General features: G+C 40.2%; 2 protein-coding genes across 3 annotated transcripts; one reads left to right on the top strand and one right to left on the bottom strand.

Annotated features, from left to right (window-relative positions):
- Positions 1-11,515: 11,515 nt before the first annotated feature.
- On the bottom strand, positions 11,516-17,444 carry TDP2 (tyrosyl-DNA phosphodiesterase 2). 2 transcript variants are annotated; one of them, XM_015618552.2, is made up of 7 exons: positions 17,207-17,444; positions 17,044-17,132; positions 14,878-15,045; positions 14,093-14,184; positions 13,500-13,618; positions 12,964-13,134; positions 11,516-12,171 (listed from the first exon to the last, which is right to left on the bottom strand). In XM_015618552.2, exons 1-7 carry the CDS (start codon positions 17,396-17,398, stop codon positions 11,890-11,892), a joined length of 1,113 nt encoding a protein of 370 aa, XP_015474038.1. In that variant the 5' UTR covers positions 17,399-17,444; the 3' UTR covers positions 11,516-11,889. The 2 variants fall into 2 exon arrangements, with proteins under 2 accessions (XP_015474038.1, XP_015474039.1); XM_015618553.2 differs by having other exon boundaries at positions 13,551-13,618.
- On the top strand, positions 17,218-23,575 carry ACOT13 (acyl-CoA thioesterase 13). Its single transcript, XM_015618555.3, has 3 exons — positions 17,218-17,562; positions 20,519-20,703; positions 22,884-23,575. Exons 1-3 carry the CDS (start codon positions 17,482-17,484, stop codon positions 23,038-23,040), a joined length of 423 nt encoding a protein of 140 aa, XP_015474041.1. The 5' UTR covers positions 17,218-17,481; the 3' UTR covers positions 23,041-23,575.
- Positions 23,576-24,217: the final 642 nt, after the last annotated feature.

Genomic DNA, 24,217 nt, shown 5'->3' with positions numbered 1-24,217 from the left:
AATGATGCACAACAGGTATGAGGATACAAGGCTATGGTGAGAATATGAAAGCACTTTACCAAAAAGCTCTAATTCTCCTGCCTTCTACACTGGTGTCACACCAGCTTCCCCTGAGCATTACAGTACATTTACACTTGGCCCAGATAAGTGCTCCAGCTGAGTCCATAGTGGTGCCACATAATTTGCATGTGTATTTGTATACATATTTGTACCTTCCAAATTTCCAAAGCTTGGGCTGAGAAACTGGTCAAATTATTGGACCTTACACAAGAAGTGTTTAAACACATTTAAGTCCAGAATGGGCAGTGGTCATAATTAGATGGTAGAAAACACAGATTTCTACTCTCCCTCATTTCTTCTCTGTTTAATCACTGATCTCGAGGTAAGTTTGGGTCTGGACTGTAGCAAGAGGTTTTTTGTCCATTTCTAGATAATGTTGTGATAAAAATTCTTAGGTTTTGCTTTCTGGTCAGATAAAAACTGATATGGGCTGACACTCCTGCTGCACTGTAGGTGAAGTAAAAGCCTTTTTTTTCAGAGCTTGCAGCATCAGCAGTTTCCGGATGAGATGTTTCCTGCTCTGTTAAATAGAAGCCTGGAGTGTAAAAATAGACAGTGCTACATACTGAAAGCTTAAGCCTACTGAAGTTTGACAAATTTAGAAAATTCATTAATCATTATCAATTAAAAAGGCTGCTTCATTCTGCATAAATTAATCATAATGATGCACTTAACTGCAGGGCCTGCTGAAAATATTTATTTTGAAAAAGTGGTACCAAATTTAATCCAGAAGTGATGCTTATAGTAACAGTCAAGGCTTTTTAACTGCTACAAGTTTTTTTTCTAAGTACCCTATAACTCAGCAAGACTGTGCTACTGGTGTGTTTGTGTCTGGTAACCATCAAGCAGGTTCTGAAAGGCAAGAACGGAGTATCCTGTTCCTGCAAGTGCTTTGATATTAGAAGGATATCCTGGGTTAAATTCCTTCCAGGTCAATGCCAGTAGAGGGCTTCTGTTATGTGTTATCAGGTTATTATACATACTGTGGACCTAACATCCAGAATATCTTCAGGAGGAGAAGCCACGTGCTTTAGCACCGTACTAGCAGCCGTGGTTTCACACAGAACCCTAGAGAGGTGTGTGCAACTCCCTCTTTAAACCTGTAATGTCTGACTTTGTGTGTTCCCATAAATCATTACTGCAAAAGCTTCTTAAAGAGTGTTGGAGGCAGAAGGGTCTGTGTGCTCATCATAGCACACCGTGTTAAAGCAGAGACAGTGCACAAGGACCTACAGGCTGATCCAGGAAGTCAGGACTCATTAACTTCCACTGGATTTATGACAAGCATCATTCTCTTAAAAAACAGCAACCAGCTGACAAATGGTTGAGAATGAGTTCCCAGGAAATGCAACATGAACAGGTGGAATTGTTTTATTCAGTGTGAAATAATACAAACAAATGAAAGTATCTGAGATGCTGTGACCACGAATATAGCATGGACTTACTATTATGATAAAATTGATATTTTTATTTCATGAAAAGTATCTTTCCTAGTGGTTGTGATAATGAAGCACATGTGGCACATGTTAATCACCAGCTCAGTGTTAAACTAACCATTGTTAAAACATCTTTACTCATGAATATTTATTAAGTAATAAGTATTTTGTTCTCACTGTCCAAATAACCAGTAATCAGTCATTAGCTGGGTAGAATTTCAAGTGGAAGCATCACAAGTCTCTAAGGTCTTTAGCTTTTGTGATATCTCCAAGGTGTTCCAAAAATCAGACAATGATGATGACCTTCAACACATGGCAGTGGCTAGACAACATCTTATTTTTAAAATTCAATGTTGTTTTCTTGTAGGCAGTGCAATGAAAAATGTATTGAGTACTTTTAGTTTGTAGGTTTACATTGTGCCTAATATAAATATGTTGGTAAGTGATGTAAAAATTCTTCTTTTTCTCTCAAACTGGCTTTTCTCCATATTCTCTGTAATGAGCATAAAGGTTCTATCAAATCAAACCCAGTCAAATTAAAAATTCTTATTATGCCTCAATCTTAGCAAAATACACATGCAAGGAAAACCACCTGCTTAACCACCTCCAGACTGTAAGTTTGGAGTCAGCCAGACAGATAAAGTTGGTGCTATCTTGTTTCTTTATATTACTGCAGAAAATACTTTAGCAGTATTTAGTGCAAGGCTACTAAATTCTCCAGCTACTCGTAAAATATTCATGAAAGCTTTTTACCACATTAACTGTGCCTTAGAACAATACTCACCTGTATTGTAGCTGTGCCCTGAATAAGTTTTGGGCAGCTCTTGAGTAGTCTTAAAACTCACCATCCAATTCTTCCTTCTTTTACCATCCACTCCTTCAAAAGTTAATTAAAACATTACTTGATGTTATTAAAAAAGAAGGCCATACCTTTATTTCTGCAGTCTAATGATAAAGTAGTAACCTACTACTTTAATTATAAGCCATATAACAAATTATGAAAAATAGCAATACCCTGAAGTATTTATCACCAAATAACAGAGGAATAAGAGGACAGAGGAGTAAGACATTATCTAATTGCATCTGGCAGAAACCCTCATCCCAAATAACTTGCAACATCTCCACTCCTTGGATCCACTGTCCCACTTCCTCTCTGCTTTTGTTCAGCAATAATAAGTTTTAAGTTCTGACATTTAATCTCTTTAGGACTATTAAAAAACAAAACAAACAACTAAAAAAAACCTCCCATCTGGTAGCTCTGTTTGGAGCTTATACCTAATTTAATAACAATAAACATGAAAACTTCTCTTTCTCTGTGCCACCTTTTCTGAAGAATGCATTATGGTTAAATAAACAGATAGTTTTTGTTCACTAAAAGTGAAATATGAACATATTAAAAGGGCCGTTGATACCTGTGGATTCTCAACACTTTTAATTTCTGACATAGTTTTTGATTGTCATATGTTTTCAATTTGTACTTAATTAAAACCTTTCCTCTCTCTGCAGCAGAATGAAATTTGGCTTCACTGATTGCCTCAATGTTATCAGTGCTGCCCAGATTTTTCTTTCCAAAACCCACACACTGCTGGTGCTTTTTTATTTGTCCTGTGCTCAGACAAATAAACAAAATTCAACTGAAAGGATCAGACTAACAGTATTCCATGTTTTTTTTGAAGTTGAATGGCATATTTATTGAAAGTGACTCATTTGCTGGCAAAGCAGAGTGCTGCTAAAGAGACAGGAACAACTTGACTGAATCCTCAGGTCACTTGGAAGTCTTTGCAATATTGTCAAAATTAAACTTGGAGAAAAGATAAACATGCCTGTTCAAAGAATCTGAGTGTTTGTGGGAAAGCATTCTGATGAGTAGAAAAGGTAGACTGTGTGTCTCCTCTTGCTGATTTTTATCTGATAAAATTTGTATCTGATAAAAGATAAAATTTTTATCTGCTAAAAGAGAACCTGGTGACACAGCCTTACTGAAAAGGGCTGGCTATGCAAGATGGCCTCATCTAATATTTTTACATACATCTCATACTGGTTCACAAAGGCAGTATCAGTCTCATTGTTACCAGAAAGCTGATTGAACTATTCTTAGTGATTAAAGATTTTTTTTTTCCCCTAGAAAGCTGTGGTGGGAGAGAACATAATATAAAATACAACTCCTCATTCTCTTTTCCCTCACCTGAGAAGAATGAATAAGAAAAATTCAGTAAAGATGACTTTCAGACATTTTGTGATGTATGTGTGCCCTTCAGAGACAGGCACTAAACCAGAGATATATGTGCATTTTCTGGTTTATTGACAGAAACCAAATATGTTTTCTCACTTTTGCCATTTTTTAATAATATATTCACATTTCTGTTCTGGACATCACTGCTGAGATTTGGACATTTTTTCTGCCTTCCAGTTACTCCTCCACCTGCCACAAAATGTACCTTTATTTAATCTGAAGACAGTATCATTGTAATTTCAGAAGACACATAATCTGCATAATCAGTTTTACAGTATCTAACTGATAGATTTCTGAGTAAGTGTGAAAATATTGTGATTGTTCTTATAATTGGGCTAGGGGATTTGATAATGTAATTTATGTCATCATTGCAGGAAGAAGTGATTTTATTTTTCTCCTTCTTTAGGGTATACAAATAGTAACATTTTTTAAATCTGTGCTGTAATCTGAAAACCTTTTCTCCCAAGAACCATGCACCAACCAAGCCAAAATTGCTGTCTTGTGTATACAGATCCTCACCTCACACACACTAAGGTGAAGTTATGTAAATAAAAGAAAAATGAAAAAAAGTAAAATATCTCTGCTCTTCATGTCTAATGTAGAGAAAAAGATAATATCTTTATGTCTTATATCTGGTTTTCCATACACACAGGCTGTTACCTAGAAAGCTAACAGCCAGCATTACCTTTGGTAAAATAAACTCAGAAACAAATTTTGGAAGTGCATCGTGCCCAGAGCCCACATAGTATCAGGAATTCAAAGCACCTCTAGCTGACCAACGTAAACATTTGTCACTGGTCTGCTGCAATGAAGATGACCTGATAAAGATCACATTACAACAGTTTTTCTTTTGCATTGGCTGCTGAACAGACAGGAACTGTTTCCTGTGGGCAACTCCCTTCTGCCAGTGACGCAGATATTGGCAATTCCACAGGCAAATCAAAGCTACATTTTGACTTCATTTTCATCTGAAGTATGAGTTGGTCTGTTGTACACCAGGCAGTCATTTACTATTTATTTTCCCTTATTGATGTGTAAGAGTTGAAGCACAAAGTGGTCCTCAAATGCAGTTAAAGTGAGGCAACAGCTGTCATTGTGACCACTACTACAGCAGCAGCACCACAACCACATAAATCAAGGTTTCACTCATCTTTGAGCCAGAGTAGAGTAGAAAGTATCCTTAAAATGGAGCTGTGTTGTAGTTAAAGAAATGCATTGATTTGTCTGCATGGGGACAGACGTGGACAAAAGCTGCCCTTAGCAAACAGCAGCAGAACAGTTAAGTCTTTCTTACTAATTTGCATTCAAGGGCTTTTCCCCACACCATGTCTTGGAAATGATTTGCAGAATAGTCTTTCCTGCATGCTTTTTAATATTTTTCTCATGGAATTATTACTAACAAAATGAGCATAACAAAGCACTGCCAAACACAGAAAGAGGAAAGCCAAAGCATTCCATTTATTTGTAAAATGGTGAAGGACAATTGATAGCGGGGATAAGTATTTTTCATATGCATTTATTAATTCATAAACTGCAGTATATCTCATCTCATCTTTCAACAACAGCTGATGTCTCCATTTTCCTTTGGAAACCCCTGCAGGTTCCATTATAAGAAACATAAATAATATGTTTTAATGAGATATGGATTGATTATGTTGGGAAAGCTGACATTTTCATCCATCATTCTAAATGTTGTTTAATGATGGATTACCAGCCTGCAATTCCTCTGATATGTGATTAAATAAAACAGCAGGCTGTTTCAGCAGACTAGTCCAAGGAGATGACATAAATCTGCTCAGTTATTGTATCAACAATCTGGTTTTCACTAATAAGGATATTATTATTTCATTTAGACCTGTTCAAGCATCATAGATTATTTTATTTCAGTCAGTCAATGGGAGCAAGTGCAGTATTTTATTTTCAGAGCTGCAAAGAACCAAGCTTTGAGAGAGTACAGTACATGCAGCTCAGCAGGCTTCAAGCAGACAGAAGAAAGCTACCAATCCCCTTTCAAACCAAAAATACATTGTGAAAGAACATTTTGTTTTCAACCTAGTTAACTAATCTGAAAACCCTCAACCAAAGGATACTGTCTGAGAAGCTGATCCATTGAAAGCAGAGTTACTGGATCCTCTGTGATTTGTGCTTCACCTTGGTTCTGTTGTATATTTATAATTAAGATCATTCATACTATCTTTTGGCATGAAAAATTAGACTGCAAATAACTGCAACAAAAACAATCCCTCTTTTTTCCTTGCTTCTTGGTCGTAAAACAGAAAGCATGCAAAAGTTATTAACAGAAGCCTAACACAGAGAGTTTTCTTTGCCAGCCAGTCCCATTAAACCCCCTCCTAGCAATCAAAAGAAAAACATTACATTTCACTCAGTGCCCTTGTTCTCCTCAGAATGTTTTGTAATGGCAGATAATACAATAATATGGAGCATGTCCAGTGTCCAGCAAAGCCACACAAACATGGGGGAACTTCAAATAGCTGAGTACATTTCAACCTTCTATCCCAGACTTCTATCCCAGTGCAGCAGGTGGTGCTGGAAAACACATCACACATACATGAAGACCCTCTTGCTTTACCAGTTACTTTTCTGCAAAATAAGGACGTATTAAAATACTGGTTCCTCCACTCTCTAAACACCAGAAAGGTGACAGCCTTGCAGTGGTAAGTTATAATCTGTTCCTTGCAGAAGGGAATTTTCCCAACTCTGCTCCAAAACCTACTTCCCAAGTTTTCCTGGAACTGACTCCTTCCCTCTGCTTATAGGCATCCCCAGGTGTCAATAAAATAGGATTTTCCACAAAAGTAAAAGCAAACACACGCAATCACTTATACTTTCGTTGTGGAAACTCTGTACTAAAGTTGCAGGAGTTAGAAGAAGAGATGTGTGGAACATAGAATTTATTTCTTCCTTAGTATTACCACTAGGAGCCAGTGAAGAAGTGAAAGCTGGAATTAAATGGAATCTTTGCTTCAGTGAAAAGTTTTCTCCCTGGCTCTTTTCTGGCTCATGGCCCATGAGATAAGCTTTGATATGATAGACCAAAACACGGACATGGCAAAGTCCATGATGGTGTTATCATGAAAGGATAACCACAAGTTTCTCTGCAGTGCTGGACTAATTTAGCTTTGAGGCAATATGGGGGTGATTCTCATTACTAGTCAAAAGGGCAAAGAGAAACGTCATCTCTTCAGTATACAACTGCTTTGCCTTGTCTTTTTACTTCTCCTCTGATTCCCACCTTACCAATTTTTTTAACAGTAGGCTGTATGACTTTTCCTGAATGTAGTCAAATCTCCCTTGGTGCAAGCTCTGTAAAGAGAGAATATTAATCTCTGAACTGTAATTCTGAAATTGTCTGACTGCATTTTAAATATTTTTCATCTTCTGTTGTTATGTCAGTTTTGATTCCTCAGTTTCTGTGGTTTCCATGTTTAGGCCACAGTTAGGGAGGCTGAAGCCTGCTTATTTGATATAAAAATAATTGTTCTAATAATAACACAAAAAAAGATCAGTGAGAACGCTGTGTATTTTTTGATGTTGACTGAGACTGGTCAGTTTTGAAAAGGAAGTGTGTGTAGAGAGAGGAAGCCTGGCTATCTGTCCTTAGCAAGGCAGCCCCATTTCTCATGCTTTGCAGTCTTCCTGTTGGCACCCAGGGTTGATTTACAGAGCCAGTGGGGGAAGATGATTGTCCTCCAATGCTTTGCATGCTTGTGAGTTCCTAATTTTACTGACTGGAAAAGCACCAGATATAGCTTCAGATTCTTCTGCAGGAAAAAATGCTCACTTGGATACTCAAAGCTAGAGCTTTTTGAACCATCTGTGCAAGTATGCAAAGCTCCTTGCTGCAGTGCAGGCTGAGGGAGATAAGCCCTCTTCTTGTCATGCCAGGAGGTTTCTCCCACCATCCTAGTGAAAGTAGGGGAAAGGAAGAAAGCAGCAAATGCCCCTCTTTGCTTTCTCTGCATAGCAGTAGCTGGTCCAGAATCCTTGGCTTTGTCACAAGCAGACTTTCCTTCTCCATTGAACAAACAGGATACAGCCAGTCCCATGCAAACACAAAGGTATCAGGGCAAACAGCTCCCAACTGAGAACCCCAGCAAGCAGCTCTTGTTGCCCATTCACTGCCTGTGAACTCCAGAAATGCTACAAAACTGAGGAGCAGACCAAGAAAGCAGATTACTGCAGAGGGCAGAGGCTAAGATGGTATTTTCCTGCTTAGCCAGTTCTTGCCTTTCATAACACTGGTGAACTAATAGGTTTAACACTGATGAAATAATAGGCTGAGTGTGATGTAAGCTATCTGAAGACATGGAAGCTTTAAAATATAGCTAGAACATACTAGATGAATGTTGATTCACCTCCAGCTCCTTTCTGAGTAGGTGCACTCAGCTGGGCAGACAAAAGCCCTGTGAAGCTGCCATCAACCAGGACAGGTAACTCACTGCCAGACATCCAGGGGTAGTTAGGAGACCTGCAAGCACCCATCCCATCACCATCAAATGGCCTTTCTGCCACCCACTTGGTAGCAGGGAAGCCCTGACTCAAGGCATAGCGTTAGTGGGAGGTTTCTCCCATGGCAGGGGGCTGGTGCAGCCCTCTGGGCACCCTGAACCCTGCTCTCCCCTGCTTATCTGCTTTGCTCACAAGCCAGCCATCTGCTTGGAGGTGTGGAACATGTACAGGTTTGGCTACCAAACTGAAGACCTATCTGTCCCTGAGAGTCTCTTTCCTCTGAGCTGATGTTACACAACAAGTTTTGCCTCCAAGAAATAAAAAAGATGAAATCTATGCATCTTTATTAATGAATACTTATTATACTCTTAGTGAACAAAACCCTGGGAAATTTACCTGCTATTTCACCCTTTTTTGTTTGTTTGTTTTTAAATCCATCTATTTATTATTCAACTCTTTATATGTTTAACATTTATTTATTTAATTCTAGGTATATCATTTCTCTTTTAATAAGTTCAAGCTCTTTTGATGTAGGAGTGTTTAAGACTGGCTGGATTCTCAGAAGAAATTGCTTCCCAATAACTGGGTCAATAACTGGATCAAATGCCTCCAATTGTACAAGATTTCCACAAGTTCAGGTTACCGTTGATTATTAATTTTCTCACATTCACATTTGTATAAATCCTGTGGTACAGACGCCATAATATTATGCTACTGAATCAAGAAAGTAAATCAAATTACAAATTGCAGGCCAATAAATGTTTTGTTTGGTTTAACTTTGCTGTTTCTACCCCTTCAAGTTTTAGTTGCTGTATTCAGCAGATATTTTACCTTTTACATCACTGATTAAATTAAGAGGCAAATTAATTTAAAGGCTCTGACTGCTCTTGATTGTCAGCAATTTGGATGCTTATTAAGTGGCTTAAAGTACATTTAATTAAAGATGTATTGCTTCACATTCAGTAGTCAGTGAAACATTTAGTGTTGATGTCTTCTTACACAGTATTACCACTTCTGTAGTTCAAGAATGCTTTCAAAGGATGTATGCATGATTTCCTCATTCTAAAAGAATGACTAACCACTAATTGCACTGAATTGAGTCTTCCACTTACCTACTGCTTATAATTATAAAAATGAATTGGCCCATACAAATGTTATCTTTGCTTGCTCTTACGTTCCCCTCACTATCTATTCCAAAGGTCAAGAAAGACTGCTGATCAAAGGAGGAATTGGTCACTGCTAGAAATGGATCTGGAGTTTAGCCATTGAGATAGATCACACACTACTCCAAATACTATTTTTCCCTTGCTTTTTTGTCCGTGCTTTTTTTTCCTGATTTAAAAACCTATTCCAGAACAACAGGAGCCAGCCTCTTTCATGTCTTCCAAAATATTCCACAAGGTGCAGCCACATAAACAAAAGTAGCCATAATACAGAAGGCCACATAATCCTGTGCTTTTTGGTGATGAAAAAACACGAGTTTATTGTACTTTTCCCTTCTCAAACACTGTTAGAAAAGTCAAACTGCCTTCACCTTCCCCACAAATCCTTTGGCTGGAACTATCAAGGAGGGGGAGGAGGTGTAAGCCCTGACAACAAACCCCATGACATTTCTTTCAAAGACTCTTGGTAAGGAACAAGATCGTCATGGAGCGAGTCATAATGTGTGATCTGTGCCAGCCCCATTTTAAGCCCAGAAGGAAAAGCCTGACAGCTGGAAAGTCCTGGCAGTTGTAGCTATTTTTCACTTTCTTACAGAACTATTTATTTGAGAACAGAAAGAAGAGATTACAGGCTCAACAGAAGTATAAAAATGTATCTGTGATTTCTCCTTCCTTGTTTTTGCAGCTGAGTTATTATAAAATAATGGGATATGTTGAAAGCAATCAAGGGCTGGACATCCTTCCCAACAGGAAGCCCAAAGGCTGTTCTCTTTCACCTTTAATAAAAGGAATTTGCTGTTTAATGTTAAGTGAAAGCAGACCAGGAGACTTCTGCAGCTGATTTCTGTGGAGATGAATTTACATCCTGAGCTTTATTTGCTTGTTTATTGAGGTCACCTGTGCCTCCTGCTGAATGAAAGGAAAACCACACCTATCTCAGGCCTCCCTGTTCCTTTGACAAGTGGAAGAACTGATTAACTTACTCAGGAGAGGTTTAGACTGCACTAAAGGAAAGACTGGTCAAACACTTTTACTGGCTGTAAATTACTGTCACAGAATGTGAAAATGGGTAAGATTGGAAGTGAGCACCAGCAGCACCCTCCTGGCTCAAGCACAGTCAAGCAGTACATTAATAAGGAGTGTGTCCAGAAGGCTTTTGAATATCCCCAGTGAGGGAAACTCCACCCCCGTCTCCAGGCAGCCTGATCCAGGGCTCAACCACCTGCATAGTAAAGAAGTTTTCTTCATGTTCCAGTTGAACTTCCTGGAACTTCCTTCCTTGCATGTGTTTCCAAAACAAATTTAGTTCCCCAAACCAAGTCTGTTTTTCCCATGAGGGTAATTGGGAAATGTCTTTATCTCAACCCATGAGCTTTCTTGTTCCTTTTTCTTTTGTTTTCCAGATTTCCTCCTCCCACCTCATTGGGGAAGGGGACTGAGACAGTAGCTGGGTGGCAGACTGGCTACCAGGTCAAACCAAGCCACCACAGTAGTGCAGCAAAGTACAAGCTGTTTGTAAGCTCTGGGCTCAAGACCAAAGACAAACGACAACAAAAAGAAGTAAAAAACTGTAGGCTGTCCATTCACTTCACGTCACTGACAGGTTATCTGTCCTTCCTCTCCATGTCTGTGCACTGAACTACACATCAGGAAGTCAGGCTTTCCCTTTTAAATCAGCACTGCACATCTATAAAACAACAGCTTCTATGAGACTGATTAGACAGTTCTTAGAGTAGGAAGACCTGGTTGACCTTCTGCAAAGTCAGCAAGGCCTTGAGCAGCTCAGGCTTTGCCCAGCAGTTTGTAAGAGATCCTAGCAGCTCAATAAAACACATGTCCCATGCTAACAAGACAAAGTAAGGTATACACCATCCCAACTGAACAACTTCTGTGCGTCTGCCTATATACTCTTCTTGCCAAACAGAAGGCATATTGTTCCTAAATCTGCTCAACAGTACTTCAGTTTCTACTTAAGAAATCCTTACTTTGTGAGAATCTGGTCATTCTTTACTCAGCTCCTTTACTGCCTTGTCCAAAGGGGCGTGCACACCCAACACAAACTTCAGAAGCTCATATAAAATGCCCTTTGAAACACAAGGTTGTAAAGGACGATGGGAATGGTTACAAAATAAACAATGAAGGCACAATAAAAGTAGTCTTAAAATACAAAAAAAGCAGCCTTTATTATGAGATCATAACACATGCCAAAATAAAAGTCTTTAAAATCACTGAGTATGTTTATGAATTGTATTTACAGGTTTTTCCTGCCATTTTAAAACTAGAATTTGTTTGGTTTTGCAGATATTTTTAAAAATAAATATTATAAAACATGATTCAAGAAAAGATGCATACAACAGGAAAAGAGAAACCTGGCTTGAAATGAAGCTGTTCCTGCAGAAGCCAAGAACTAAGAATGTATTAGGGTTAAAAACTTAAATATGTCCTACCTTAAACTGAGAGGGTAAAATTTTGTAAAATCAAGAATAAATCACCTAAACACTAATGATGGAGGTATTTTTTTCCTCTTTTATAATATAACATCAAAATTACACAGAATACCCCAGTGATCACTAGGATATCTGCCACATTCTAATTTTTCCAAACCAATTAAGTCCATGCTCCGTGGAACGAAATGCCCCCCTTCCACTGCAGGACGAAAGTAAATACGGTCAAACCTCATCTTGCACTTGTAGGCTATATTCAGGTTGGTGTTGGACTGGGTGTCCCAAGTGTAGCGGCAATGTTGAGGTTTACCCAAGGACTCCCAGACATCCTTAATGCCCTCAGGTAAGTTACCAAGTTTAGTAACCTGAAGGTAAAAGGAGGAAAAAAATTACACAAGATAGTGAATTCACAAATTCTACCTTCAAAGAATAGAACTGAGTTGTCACAGCATTGGGTTTTTTTCTGCAAAACATAAGTTGTTAAATTCAAAGATCTTGGAGATGCTTCTATGGTATTTCTCCAGATACCCTAAAGCATGACCATTTCCTGTAGCAGTTTCTAAATCCAAAACATGTTCCAAAATAAATGTTCAGCTCTGAAACGCTGAGGTATAGGGGCCAACACCACGTTTCCTAAACCAGTGTTGCTCCAGTTAACTGCAATGGAATTTCATGATAGGGAGAGCTAAAACTTTGACCTTCTAGTCATAATGCACAAATTTCCCTTTTAGTAACAGAAGTCAAAAACTGCTTCTAATTTTGAATGTCTTGATCCCAGGGGATAAATATCTATTTCTCCAGAGCACCCTCTTCCTTCATTGATTCTACAAGCTCTGAGAATTGGAGACTTGAACAAATAAAGACCACATTCTCAAGATGAGATGTTTTTGAAGTCAAAACTTCCATCAAATCCACCTGCATCTGCTCAGATACAAATATTGTTATGAAAGCATTTTCTTTAATTGGGAAAGGGTCTCCATATAAATCACCTCAGCTGTAACAACACTTGCTTCTACTTAGTCACAATTCCACTTTTTAAGTGTTGAATACTGCTGTTCTGTCTAAGCTGGTAATTTCTCATAAAGACAACAGAAAAGCCTGAGAAGGTTTTGTCAAAACACCTTTTCTAAATAACAAAGTTGCTTATTTCTATTTACCTCGCTGTCTCTGAGGTTTGTATCCCCTCCAAATATAACAGTGGTGGACTCTGGCTCCTTCTGCATTTCGTTCAACACTATTTGCAGCTGCTTTATACGCTCCTTGGAGTGATTTTTAGTGCTCTCCAGATGAGAGGTCATAAGGCAAAGTTCAGTACCACATATGCTCACCTATGGAACAAAGAGGCAGTGTTACTCTCCACATCACAGTAACAAGCTCAAAGACAAAATCTAATCACAAAGAAGTGACTGAATGACAGAGCTCTGGTTAATACTAGTTTTACATTGAAGGGGCTTACAGAAGGATAACTGGCTTTTAGTTCTGTTTTCAGAGATTATGAGGCTTGAAAACAAAAGATCATAAGTAACATGCATAAAAGACTTGTCAGTTTATAAACTGTGTTTATAAGCTTGGAGGAGAAGTTGTTCTGCTCTTTGAGACTGTCCTAGAGAAAAAGCCAGTCCAATCTCCTTTCCTTAGATTTTTTGCTTGAAAGGCAGAAGTACAGCTGCTTAGTATATTGTGACTCACTCACATGCACAACCAAAAGGTTCCTCATCATGGCAGTTGTTGGAAAAGGTACTACCTCATGTTTCAGCAGCTTCACTCTTGATTTCTTTAACATTATGGCAGTGAAATACCCATCTATGTTACCTAAAGAAGACAAGGAAAGAAATGTTTGAGGATATCTTCTGCTGTGCCACAACAGAACTGCCATAAAGCAGCTAAGGTTCCGAAAGAGACCTTTTTAGCACAACCTGTGAGAATATGTTGATTATTAAATCATTAGTGAAAAGTTGCATTATAAAGATCTGAACTTTTCAGATTTTTTAAATGAAAATACTTTAAAAATTACTTATCTCTAGTACTTTTTGACTACTCTTGCTACCAATCTTTCAAAATACAAAAAAAAATACAAAAGCAAATGCCAGAGAAGCAAGTTTTTCACATGCATAACTTGCATCAAGATATATGCTGAGATCAAAACACAGAAACATTGAGTGCTTCCTTCTTCACTTTACTCTTCATAGTCTTTAAAACGGTCAGAGGTTTTGGCAAGGGAGACAAAATAAACCCAAACTTTATTTTCTGGTTTTTTGTCTTTAGCACCCAAGGGTTTTTTCTTGCCTGGAATAATAGTGTAATTGGCTGCTTTCTTCTGGAGAAGAGGGAGATGTGGTGGGATGACCTCCTGTAAAAACACGACGTCCGGACTGTATCTGAAATCAGCAAGGCAAGAAAAATTTCAATTAATTACTGAGAAGTAGTACTGCAATACTCTGAGGCCAAATGGAACAAAGTCAGTGATTTCAGGTGTACCTTGCCCTCATTTTCCTACATTTTGTAAGAATCTACTCTTTAGAAATGAAAAAAGCTATCTGCATTGTATTTAGCACCACCATTACTAAAAGGGAGGAAACAACTGTTATTATCAACATGAAACCGACGTGGCAATAAAATGCATGACTTCCTTATACCACAGCCTTGCAGGTTTCATATACCACACACATGAGGAATTCAACTTAAGCAGCTCCAAAGTAGCTTTGGGACGCGTTCTCCGGAAGATTCTCATGTACAGGATGCCATTATGAATTATGTTCATGATGTACAATTGCACTTGAACAATATTGCTCATTATTAGACTTTTAAAGTAGCCATCTCAAAATATTTAACCTCTGGGATGCTGCTCAGGTTCACACCTCTTACAGTCAGTATAACAACTCTCAGCTATTTAGGATTTAAACAGTGATTGATCTGTTGCATCCAACATTACAATAACTGGGGCATGAAGATTTGTAAATACTTGAATCTTTTGTAAATCTTGAATACTTTTTTACTTGAAAAAAGAAGCTTTTGTTGTTGTTATTGTTGAATCCAGGTACATGACAGTACAAAGAGGAGGCTGTACTTACAATGCCAGGTACGTACAGACTCCTCTAGCTCGATCCTGCAGATTTCCTAGATCCAGCCCATCAATGTTCCAGGTGATCAGTGAGAAGTTGCTGTCATCCTCTTTTTGCTGTGAGTCTTCACTATTGACACTGGCATTACTTGTAGTTGCATCTGCAGTGAGATCAATGCTAAAGAGAGAGTGCATTTGTTTGTTAATATGCATAACACTAATCTGTGATTGCCTCATCTTCTAAAGCATGTATTGATCTCAACATAATTTAAAAGCACGGTAACTAAAACGTACAGGCCCCAGTCATACAGAGCTGTGGTACACAGGTAAAGTGTTTTTTCTTCCTCCTTATAGGCACAAGAAAACATTTACCATTCTGATGAAAGTTAATAGATGGTAACCAATGTAATCAAAGCACTTGAGTAGTTGAATTCATTCCCCACAGTCCCACTCTTCCCCCGTGTACTTCAGGAACAGGCTGCTTCCAAGTAGAGTCCCCATGGGGTCACAAGTCCGTCCTGCCAGCAAACCTGTTCCAACAGGGACTTCCCTGTCCGTGTGCCCACAGGTCCTGCCAGGAGCCTGCTCCAGCGTGGGCTTCCCATGGGATCAGCCTTCTTCAGGCACCCACCTGCTGCAGTGTAGAGTCCTCCCTGGGCTGCAGGTGGATCTCTGTTCCACTGTGATCCTCCACGGGCTTGCAGGGGCACAGCTGCTTCACCATGCTCTGCACAGGAGCTGAAGGGGAACCTCTGCCCCTGCACCTAGAGCATCTCCTGCCCCTCTTTCTTCGATGACCCTTGGTGTCTGCAGGGCTGTTTTCAGTGCTCTCTTCTGCTGTGCAACAACTTTTTAACCTTAAGTACATTATCCCAGAGGTGCTACCACCATCGCTGATGGGTGCATCAAGCTGCCTTGAAGCCAGCTGACCTTGGCTCTGTTGGACGCAGAGGAAGTTTCTGGCAGCTTCTCACAGGAGCCATCCCTATAACCCCTCACTACCTAAACCTTGCCAAGCAAACCTGGTCAGAATAACGTTGATAAAACAGTGATGCTTTTGTTGCTCCCAACTAGTGCTTACCTCAAGACAAGGACTTTTCAGCTTCCTGTGCTCTGCCAGGTGCATAAAAAACTGGGAAGAAACATGACAGGCAAGCTGACCTGAACTGGCAAAAGGGATATTCCATACCATAGGTCATTATGTCCAGTGAATGAACGTGGGAGGGAATTGGCCAGGAAGAGCCAACTGCTGCTTAGAGATGAGCTGGGCATCACTCAGGGGGTGGTGAGCAATTGTCCTGTGCATCACTTATCTTTCTTGGCTTCCATTTCTCTCTCTCTTTTTGTTATCTCCATTTTCATTACAAATAATTTTATATTATTATCATCCATTTTATTTCTACTATAAAACTGTTTGTACAGTTTTATACATGTCAACCCATGGTTTTTTTTGTTTTTTTTCAATTCTCTCCCACCCCACCGAGAGAGTGGTGGTATGTGAGGGTGTCCAAGTGAGTGGGTTTATGCTACTTAGTTGGTATCTGGGGTTAAACCACAGCAGGCAGGAATCTGGAAAAGTTCAATTCCACATGCAGATCAATACATTCAGTACATCCTCCAGGTGTGCTGTGAGATGGTCTATGTAAAACACATATCTTACATCTTAACTTTCACAGGTACATTTAACAAGGTGTGTGTGTACATACCAATGTTATTTATTGGAAAAAAATACGCATACATCCAGTATAATACAAATACGCATAATTTACACATACAAAAATGTGCATACGGTAAAATCTCCATATGTACTGGTGCACAACACAGGGCAATAAGAAAATGCGCCTGTGCCTTCTCCAAAAGGGTCAACAATCCACCAGTCCAGAGGATCCAGAGAGGGAAAACGCAGTCCAAAAGCCTGACGGCCTCTCCAAGGGAGAGAAACGTCAAGAAAGGACGAGAAAAGGAACCAGGAGCCACCTGCCTCGCTACTCGCCAGCCGAGATGCGATGTCCGGCGGGAGGGGAGCGCTGCTCCCCGAGTCAGGCCTCGGCCCCGGGTGTGTGAGGGCCCCAGTGCCTTCCCGCCGAGGGGAACCTGCCTCCCCCCAGGAGGCTCCGCTCCCCGACCCCCGTCCCCCTCCTCCTGCCATATGCCCCCTCCTGTCCCTGTCACCTACCAGCCGCCGGTGTCCGCGCAGGCCGGGGCCGCCCCGCCCGCCGCTGCCTCCATGTCCCGCGGCGGGTCGAAATAAGCGTTCAATGCCCTCTGAAACACAGCGGCGGCTGGCAGGGAGGAGCCACCGCCGCCCGGCCCCGCGGCCCCGCCGGCCCCGGCCCTACCTCCATGTGCCAGTCGCTGCCGGCCAAAAAGCGGCGCGCCACGGCCGCGTCGCTGCTGGTGATGGCGGCGAACTGGGAGCACAGCACCTTCCTCCTCTTGGCGACACGTAGCGCCTCCTCATCCTCATCCTCCTGCTCCCGCTTGCGCTCCGCCGGCGGCGGGCTGGGCGCTGCCTCGACCCCCTCCTCCATGGCTGCGGCGGAAGGCGGTGGGAGGCACCGCCCGCCGGGGTTGCCGTTCCGGGGCGCGGGCCGGCGGTCAGCGGGGCGGCAAGATGGGATTCACGCTGGAGAGCCTGAAGGAGGCCATGAAGTACATGGTGGAGTCGAAGGGCTTCGACCGGGTGCTCGGCAAGGTACGGGCACTTGGAGGGCAGGGCTCCGGCAGCGCGGCCCCGGCGGGACGGGGCTGAAGGGGCCTGCCGTTCCCTGCCGGGGTGACAGGCTGAAGCGGCACCAGGGGTCGGTCCCGGCGGCCGCAGAGGTGCGGCGGGCTCGGCGGTGTTTCCCCGCACGCCAGGCCTCGGCACCGCGGCGTGTGACCGTGCTGCTGACGCGGGGTAGAACACGCAATTGTTACAATAAGAATAATAACCCAAGTGTTGTTCAGTAACTCTCGTTAAATACTCCAGCTGCCTTCCAGCAGCTCTCTGAAGGTGGCTGTGCTGAGCAACCTTCAGGAGTCATTGAGCAGGTGGTATTCTTGCATTCGCAGTAAGTGCGAAGCTGTTAACTTCCAGGACAGTGAAATTGTGACATAAACTCTTCCCTGTTTAAAATGAGAAAGTTATGACACCTCACTCCTGAGCCTGAAGTCAGACTGCAAGCACAAGGCGCACCCCAGTGCTCTCTGAATTTCTGCACAAGGCCTTGCACCGCACCTTCACCGCACCTTTTGGTGTAAAGAAATGTAATTGACTGTGTCTGCTGCAGTGTCATACTACATTGTCCTCAAAAAAAAAAAAGTTGAAGCTACTGTTCATTTACACTGTAAATTGTGCAGTTTGTGGTAGCATAGATGCTGTGTAGGAAAGTTCTTGTGAAGCAGTTTCAATGTTCTCATGAAATTTTCCCTTTCATTTTAATTTGGTTGTGTAACTGTGACATGGAGCGATAGAGTAAAATATATCTAAGAAAATCAGCCATGTGAAAAATCATTTGCTTTGCATTGTAGGGGAGCAAATGTTGTAATGGAAGCAGTGCTTTTGTTAACAGCTCCATTATATGATACATTTAATAGAAATCAACTGTTCACAAAGTAATTCTTACAGTCATGTTTTTCCAAGACACGTTGGTGGGTATAAAGTTTTTTTTAAATGTATAAAGCTTTAAGAAGATATATTTATAGAGTCTATTTAGTTCATAGTCACCACTTCACTGTGATAACTTTTCAGTCCTTTTAAACCCTGATAAGTGGTGAGCAAATATTAGCATTTCAGCTTGTAAAGATAACTGCCTGGAAGTGAGCTTTGGGGGACAGGCTTCCAGTCTTGCTCTGGAATACCTTCAGAGTTTTCCTGCAACCTTCTAGAATTAGGATGCTAGGAATCTGATGATAATAACAATTAAAGGACAGTTGTGTTTGCTGCTTTTCTGGGAGATAGCTGAAATCTCTGTTACCATAACTAAATGACTCAAGGTTTTTCTTATTCCAGAGGAGACACGTTTTAGTCTGAAACCTTTCACCTCCTGCCTCAGACTTAGTTTCTGGTTTAACTCCAATGTGGTATCCACCCAGAGTTTAATGACTATATGTTTAAAGCCTGGAAGCTGAAGCAGTGTGCTGTTCCCCGAGGCAGACGTGTGGGAGGACAAGCACAGCAGGGCTGGGAGAAGCACAAACCAGCAGCTCTAGCTGAGTAGGTCCTGGAAGTGTTCAAGTACTGAACTATTTTTGTCAAGGAGAGCAGGCATGTAGTGCCAGCTCAGAGCAATGACAAATGGGACTAGATGCTTTCCTCACCTCGCTGGTGGGTTGGAGCAGCAGTCCCTGGCGGGAGGGGAAGCCATCTGCTCCCAGTGTGGAGCATCAGTAAAGTCCTCCTTAGAAATTCTGTCAGAAGCTTAGGCCTCCAGTGCAGTGCAGCATGCCTGATTGAGAACTTGGGGTTTTCATTGATATAAGTGTTATTTCTATATTAGGATGTTGCCTCAGTAATTTCCTCTCCGTTTAATACCGGTTTTTTCCATTAGAAGAGTGTACTATATCATCATTGATCTTAGTATAATTTGTCTGCAAGATTTGGATAAACTGGTTTATCAGAAAGGGTGAAACTCAGCTCTTACATAGCATTATAAATAAGGAATGATGAAACTGGAAACATTTTAACCGTAATACCTTTTAAGATCAAAGATTTAAATCAACTTAGATGGTAACAGAATGGAAACATTCAAGTTTAAAAAAGCCTTTGTAAAAAACCCAGAAAGTTGTAGGAATAAATAAAATAAATGTCCATGTTTCACTTGTAATCATCTAAAGGCACTTCAAAGTCTTAGTTAATATGTAAATATATGTGGAACTTACCCCAGTTTTGCATCTGCTTTCAGATTTTGAATACAGTGCTACTAACTGAAGAAATTTAATTAGAGATCTTAAAATACTGAATTGCAGTAACTTCTTGGTCTCAAAATTCCAACTTCATGTGTTGGTTATAGGGGGAAGCATGGCACCATAGATGAGCTGTAATTCTGGAGTTAGCACCTGTGGGCTGGAATAAAACTGTATATGAAAATAATGCTGCTGTAACACTGTGATACATCCTTGGATACTTCTACTCACAAATATGAATTTACAACCAGGGAGGCCAATCTGATTAGTATTTCCAATGCTCATTCCAAAATACTGATTTTTATTGAGGTTGCTCTAATATAATGATTAATGAATGAGTGGAGGTCTCATTTCCATTTTGTGAGCTAAGTAATATGTCTTCACAACTGTCATACACACAGATACTTAGAGCCATTTTGTGTTCCCTCTAATCTGGCCTTCCACTCAGAGATTAAAGCAAAAGGAAAACTGAAGACAGTTTCCTCTTAAGGAATTCCTGACAGCATATCAAGTATTGAAGTGCTGTTAAACTGTCAGTTTAAATATTTATCTGCATTAGAAGTACAGATTTTTCTAAGGCAACAGTCTTCTGCTCAAAATTCATGGAAATATCTAATGGAACAGTTGAATTACTGTATTTCCATCTTTTAATTTGTCTCATGAGTCCAGAGTCAGACAAAATTTACTTTTGATTTCATTGAGGGCAATATTAGGTGTTGGTACTGCTGTCACTAAGCTTTTTATTCCTTTTTTTGGTTATACAGATGAAACTTCAGTCTGCAACTCCTGGAAAAGTTGTTTGTGAAATGAAAGTAGAGGAGGAGCATACAAACAGAGGTGGCACATTACACGGAGGTTTGACAGCCACACTTGTGGATGTGGTGTCAACAGCAGCATTGCTGTACACAGAAAGAGCAGCACCTGGGGTCAGTGTGGACATGAACATCACGTAGGTATCATCCACTATGGTTACCAAAACATACTAACTTTTCTTCCCCTATTGACTCCATTGTACATCTTTTCTTTGCTGTGGCACTAGAAATGGTTGTTTCCTTCGGTTTCAAAACTGCTGTTTTGATAAATTAAAGGGGTTGCATGTGTGTTTTAGGAGATTGCATTTAGTTTCAGATTTTGAGTTGGACCTTCTTAAGCTTTTATTTGTTACATGTGTTTACAAGACAGAGGCCATTCCTTCTTATAATGTAAAAGGATGTTGTTACGTGGTTAATTTTACTCATAAGAAATTGGTTTAGTGTCAGTTTTTGCTTTTGCAGCTATGTTAATGTCTCCTCAAAACCCAAGCTCTAGGGTAAGCAGCTTTCTATAAACCCTTTCTTAGTATTATTCCAGAAATCAGAGAAAAATATTAAAGCAGGGAAGAGTTTACCTCTGTTGTATGCTCATATAGAGGGTGAATTACAGATTGAATCAGAATTTCTCAGTGGCAGAAAAATCCTTTGCTCTAGGTCATTTTAAGGTAGTTTTATAATGAGAATAGTTCTTCCTGTAATGAAAATTCAAAGCACAATGTCTTAAAAAACAGTTGTTCTGAAATTTTCTTTGATCATGCTATTGTAGCTTGTCAGCTTTGCTTCATTACTTTTAATGAAGAGATTATGACCAATTGGAAATAAAGTAATCCTGCTTGGAATAACTAACACAGAGTATTAAAAATCTTAGAAAAGTAACCCCCTATAAAAACTGCTTTTTTATTAAAAAAAAAACCAGCTTTAAAAGTGTGTGGGGAGTGATCTGTATCTTTACCAGGTTCCCTCCTTTCTCTCCAAGGACCTTCTGATTTCTCCACTGGGCAGATGGGATTAAGCATTTATTTAAGTTTCATACTGCCACTGTGATGACTAGTATCTTACTGGAAATTAAAACCTAAAATTTACCTCTCATTATGGGTTTTTTCCTGCAGTAGTATAACAAGAGGCAAACATCTGAATTATTGACACTATTAGTTATGTCCACCCAATTATACAAGGGCTGAAATTTGAAGAAAGTGCTGTCTCTGGAGGTGATCCAAAATTACCTTTAGGCAATGTTATATGAAGCAATATTAATAGCTTTTTTAACTTGGACTACTGCATTCATTGAACAAGTGAGATGGGATATCAAATATTGCTACAAGAACTTTTTTCCTTTTTGGGAAGGAGCTTTTTAAAAAGTTGTCATGAGGAAGCTATTTCAGTAATGGAAAGAACAGAGAGAAACAGAATTTTTTTTTTTGGTAACCACAAGAGGATCAGAAGCAGCTTCTGGAAATGAGACAAGGCTGAAATCCTGCCCAAGTCAAGCAGTGGAGCTGGTGCTACATCAGCGTTAGGCATGACTGACATTCTTGTGACATGGCGTCGTGTATAAAAATGGACTGGTTGATGAAATTTATCTCAACAAGATTAACATCCAGCAATTCTTCATTGTCCTCTGCAGCTCTTAACATTTGAATATTGTTCCCTTACCTCAGATCATGGTTGGATCATGTTGCTCCTAATTCTTTCCAGGGGAATTCTTCATGCAGAAATTTCTTCCTGTTCCCCAAAGAGCATGTTTTAAAAGCACACCCCCTGCTCATGTAAATAAAAACAAAGAGTTGTCTAATGAATGGAAACATCATTTGAGGACTGCCCCGGTTTCCATGACTTTCCTCTAACCAGGGCATGGGAACAGTAACTTATGCTTACAGTTACATACAGAAATGACCTTCTGGAGCCTTTGTAACAATGACATTTTGCAGCTGAAGCAGCCAGACTAGTTTAGAAAGACTGTAGGAAGCCAGCAGTGGTTGGAATAGGACTTGGAGCTGAACTTTTAACTGAAGTCTTGGATACCTGATTGTTTCTGTTCCAAAACTGACTTTTCCTCAGAACCAAGCCAGTGGGGTTCTTTCTAGCCTCCATTTTTTTCAGAGAACTCTTATACTTACTTACCACTGCCAGTAGTTAGTTAGAGGAGCTCGAATCCATTAAGTGGGGGTTTGCAAGTAGGCAGGCAGGCAGACAGACAGAGATATGTCTTTATTACCCATTTCTGCTACTTCCTTCATGATAATTTAAAATGCAGGAATATTCTTGGATTTATCCTCTGTACAGCCTCTTACCTGTTCCTTTTTTTTCTTCCTTGAAGATACACTTCTGCTGCTAAGATTGGAGAAGAGATACTGATTACAGCTCAGATTTTGAAGCAAGGGAAAACTCTCGCATTTGCCACTGTGGATTTAACAAATAAGGCTACAGGAAAGTTAATTGCACAAGGTAGACATACAAAGTTCATAGGAAATTAGTATGAAAAAGTATTTTAAATAATGGTGTTGGACTTCAGAATCCTATAGAATCATTTTCTCACTTATGCAATATGATCTGCACAAAGTTGTGAGGGTATCTATCAAGTGAATTTCACTTCTGTAATAAATGAACAGATTTCTTTATTACCACCAGAATTGCTACAAGCCTGGGTTTGGGATGAACAAGAGAGTGTGACAGCATAGGAAGGCACCTGGCTTTTTTTGGTCAAGATAGCAGAAGGGAAGAGCCTTTGGACCAGCCATATGGTTAACCAGCATGACAGCATTTTAAGAGATCTACTTTCTCTACCTTTGGTGTCAGGGGACAAAGCAACCCTGTCTTCAGGCCTGTCAGTCACACTCAAACACCACTAGAAGTGCTTACAAACTGTACTTGTTCCCTGAGATAGTAGTACAGTGTTCCTGTAACATCGTCCAGAACTGGTTTGAAAGTGTAAAGCATGCTAATGCAGAATGTAACTTACTGATGTTGTAACAAATCCAGAAGTATTCAATAAAGCTTTCCAAAACTACCGTTTTTAAGATTGTTTCATAGTTTTGTAGCATCTTTGCACTAAGTAAAAGCATGCCAACATGGAGTATTTGAGGGAGAATCAGGTAAAAGCCTTGTACACAAATTCACCTGAGATGCCATCATTTCCCTCTGATCCCTGAATGTGAAAATATAGTTATATCATGTGGGATATTTCCACCTCTCCCTACCTGAGGTTATGGTTATATTTGTTTAAAATCCATCAGCTGCATGTTACAAATGTAAAAAAGTAATTTTGGTGAGATTTCAATCAGGCTAAGGCTGTAGATTACCTGACCTGGTTGAATGTGGTAGAGTTAGCTGAAGCCTGGGCCCCTTTTGCACTGTTGTGAACAGGCTTAACTGCTTTCTTCAAACTGTTGACAAACAAGCCATGGTAAGGCTATCAAGCTGTAGTAAGAACAGCAATGCTACATATGTAGTGCATGTTTTTCTCCTCTAGCAAAAAGCTAATCTGCACTTGTAAAGGGTATGTGTAAGCCCTTTTTGTTGTGGAAGTTGACTTACTGTCTTCAGTCATTTGAGTGTTGTGATGAGCAAAGGTTTTCTTCTGTGCATTCCTAAACCTAAAGAATTTTCAATGAATTAGGTGACCTGTTCATGCAGACTGATTTTCAATACAAA

Source organism: Parus major, chromosome 2, assembly GCF_001522545.3.
Source record: "Parus major isolate Abel chromosome 2, Parus_major1.1, whole genome shotgun sequence".
In the NCBI taxonomy this organism is placed as follows: Eukaryota; Metazoa; Chordata; class Aves; order Passeriformes; family Paridae; genus Parus; species Parus major.
This window is presented reverse-complemented; position numbering and strand designations above follow the sequence as displayed.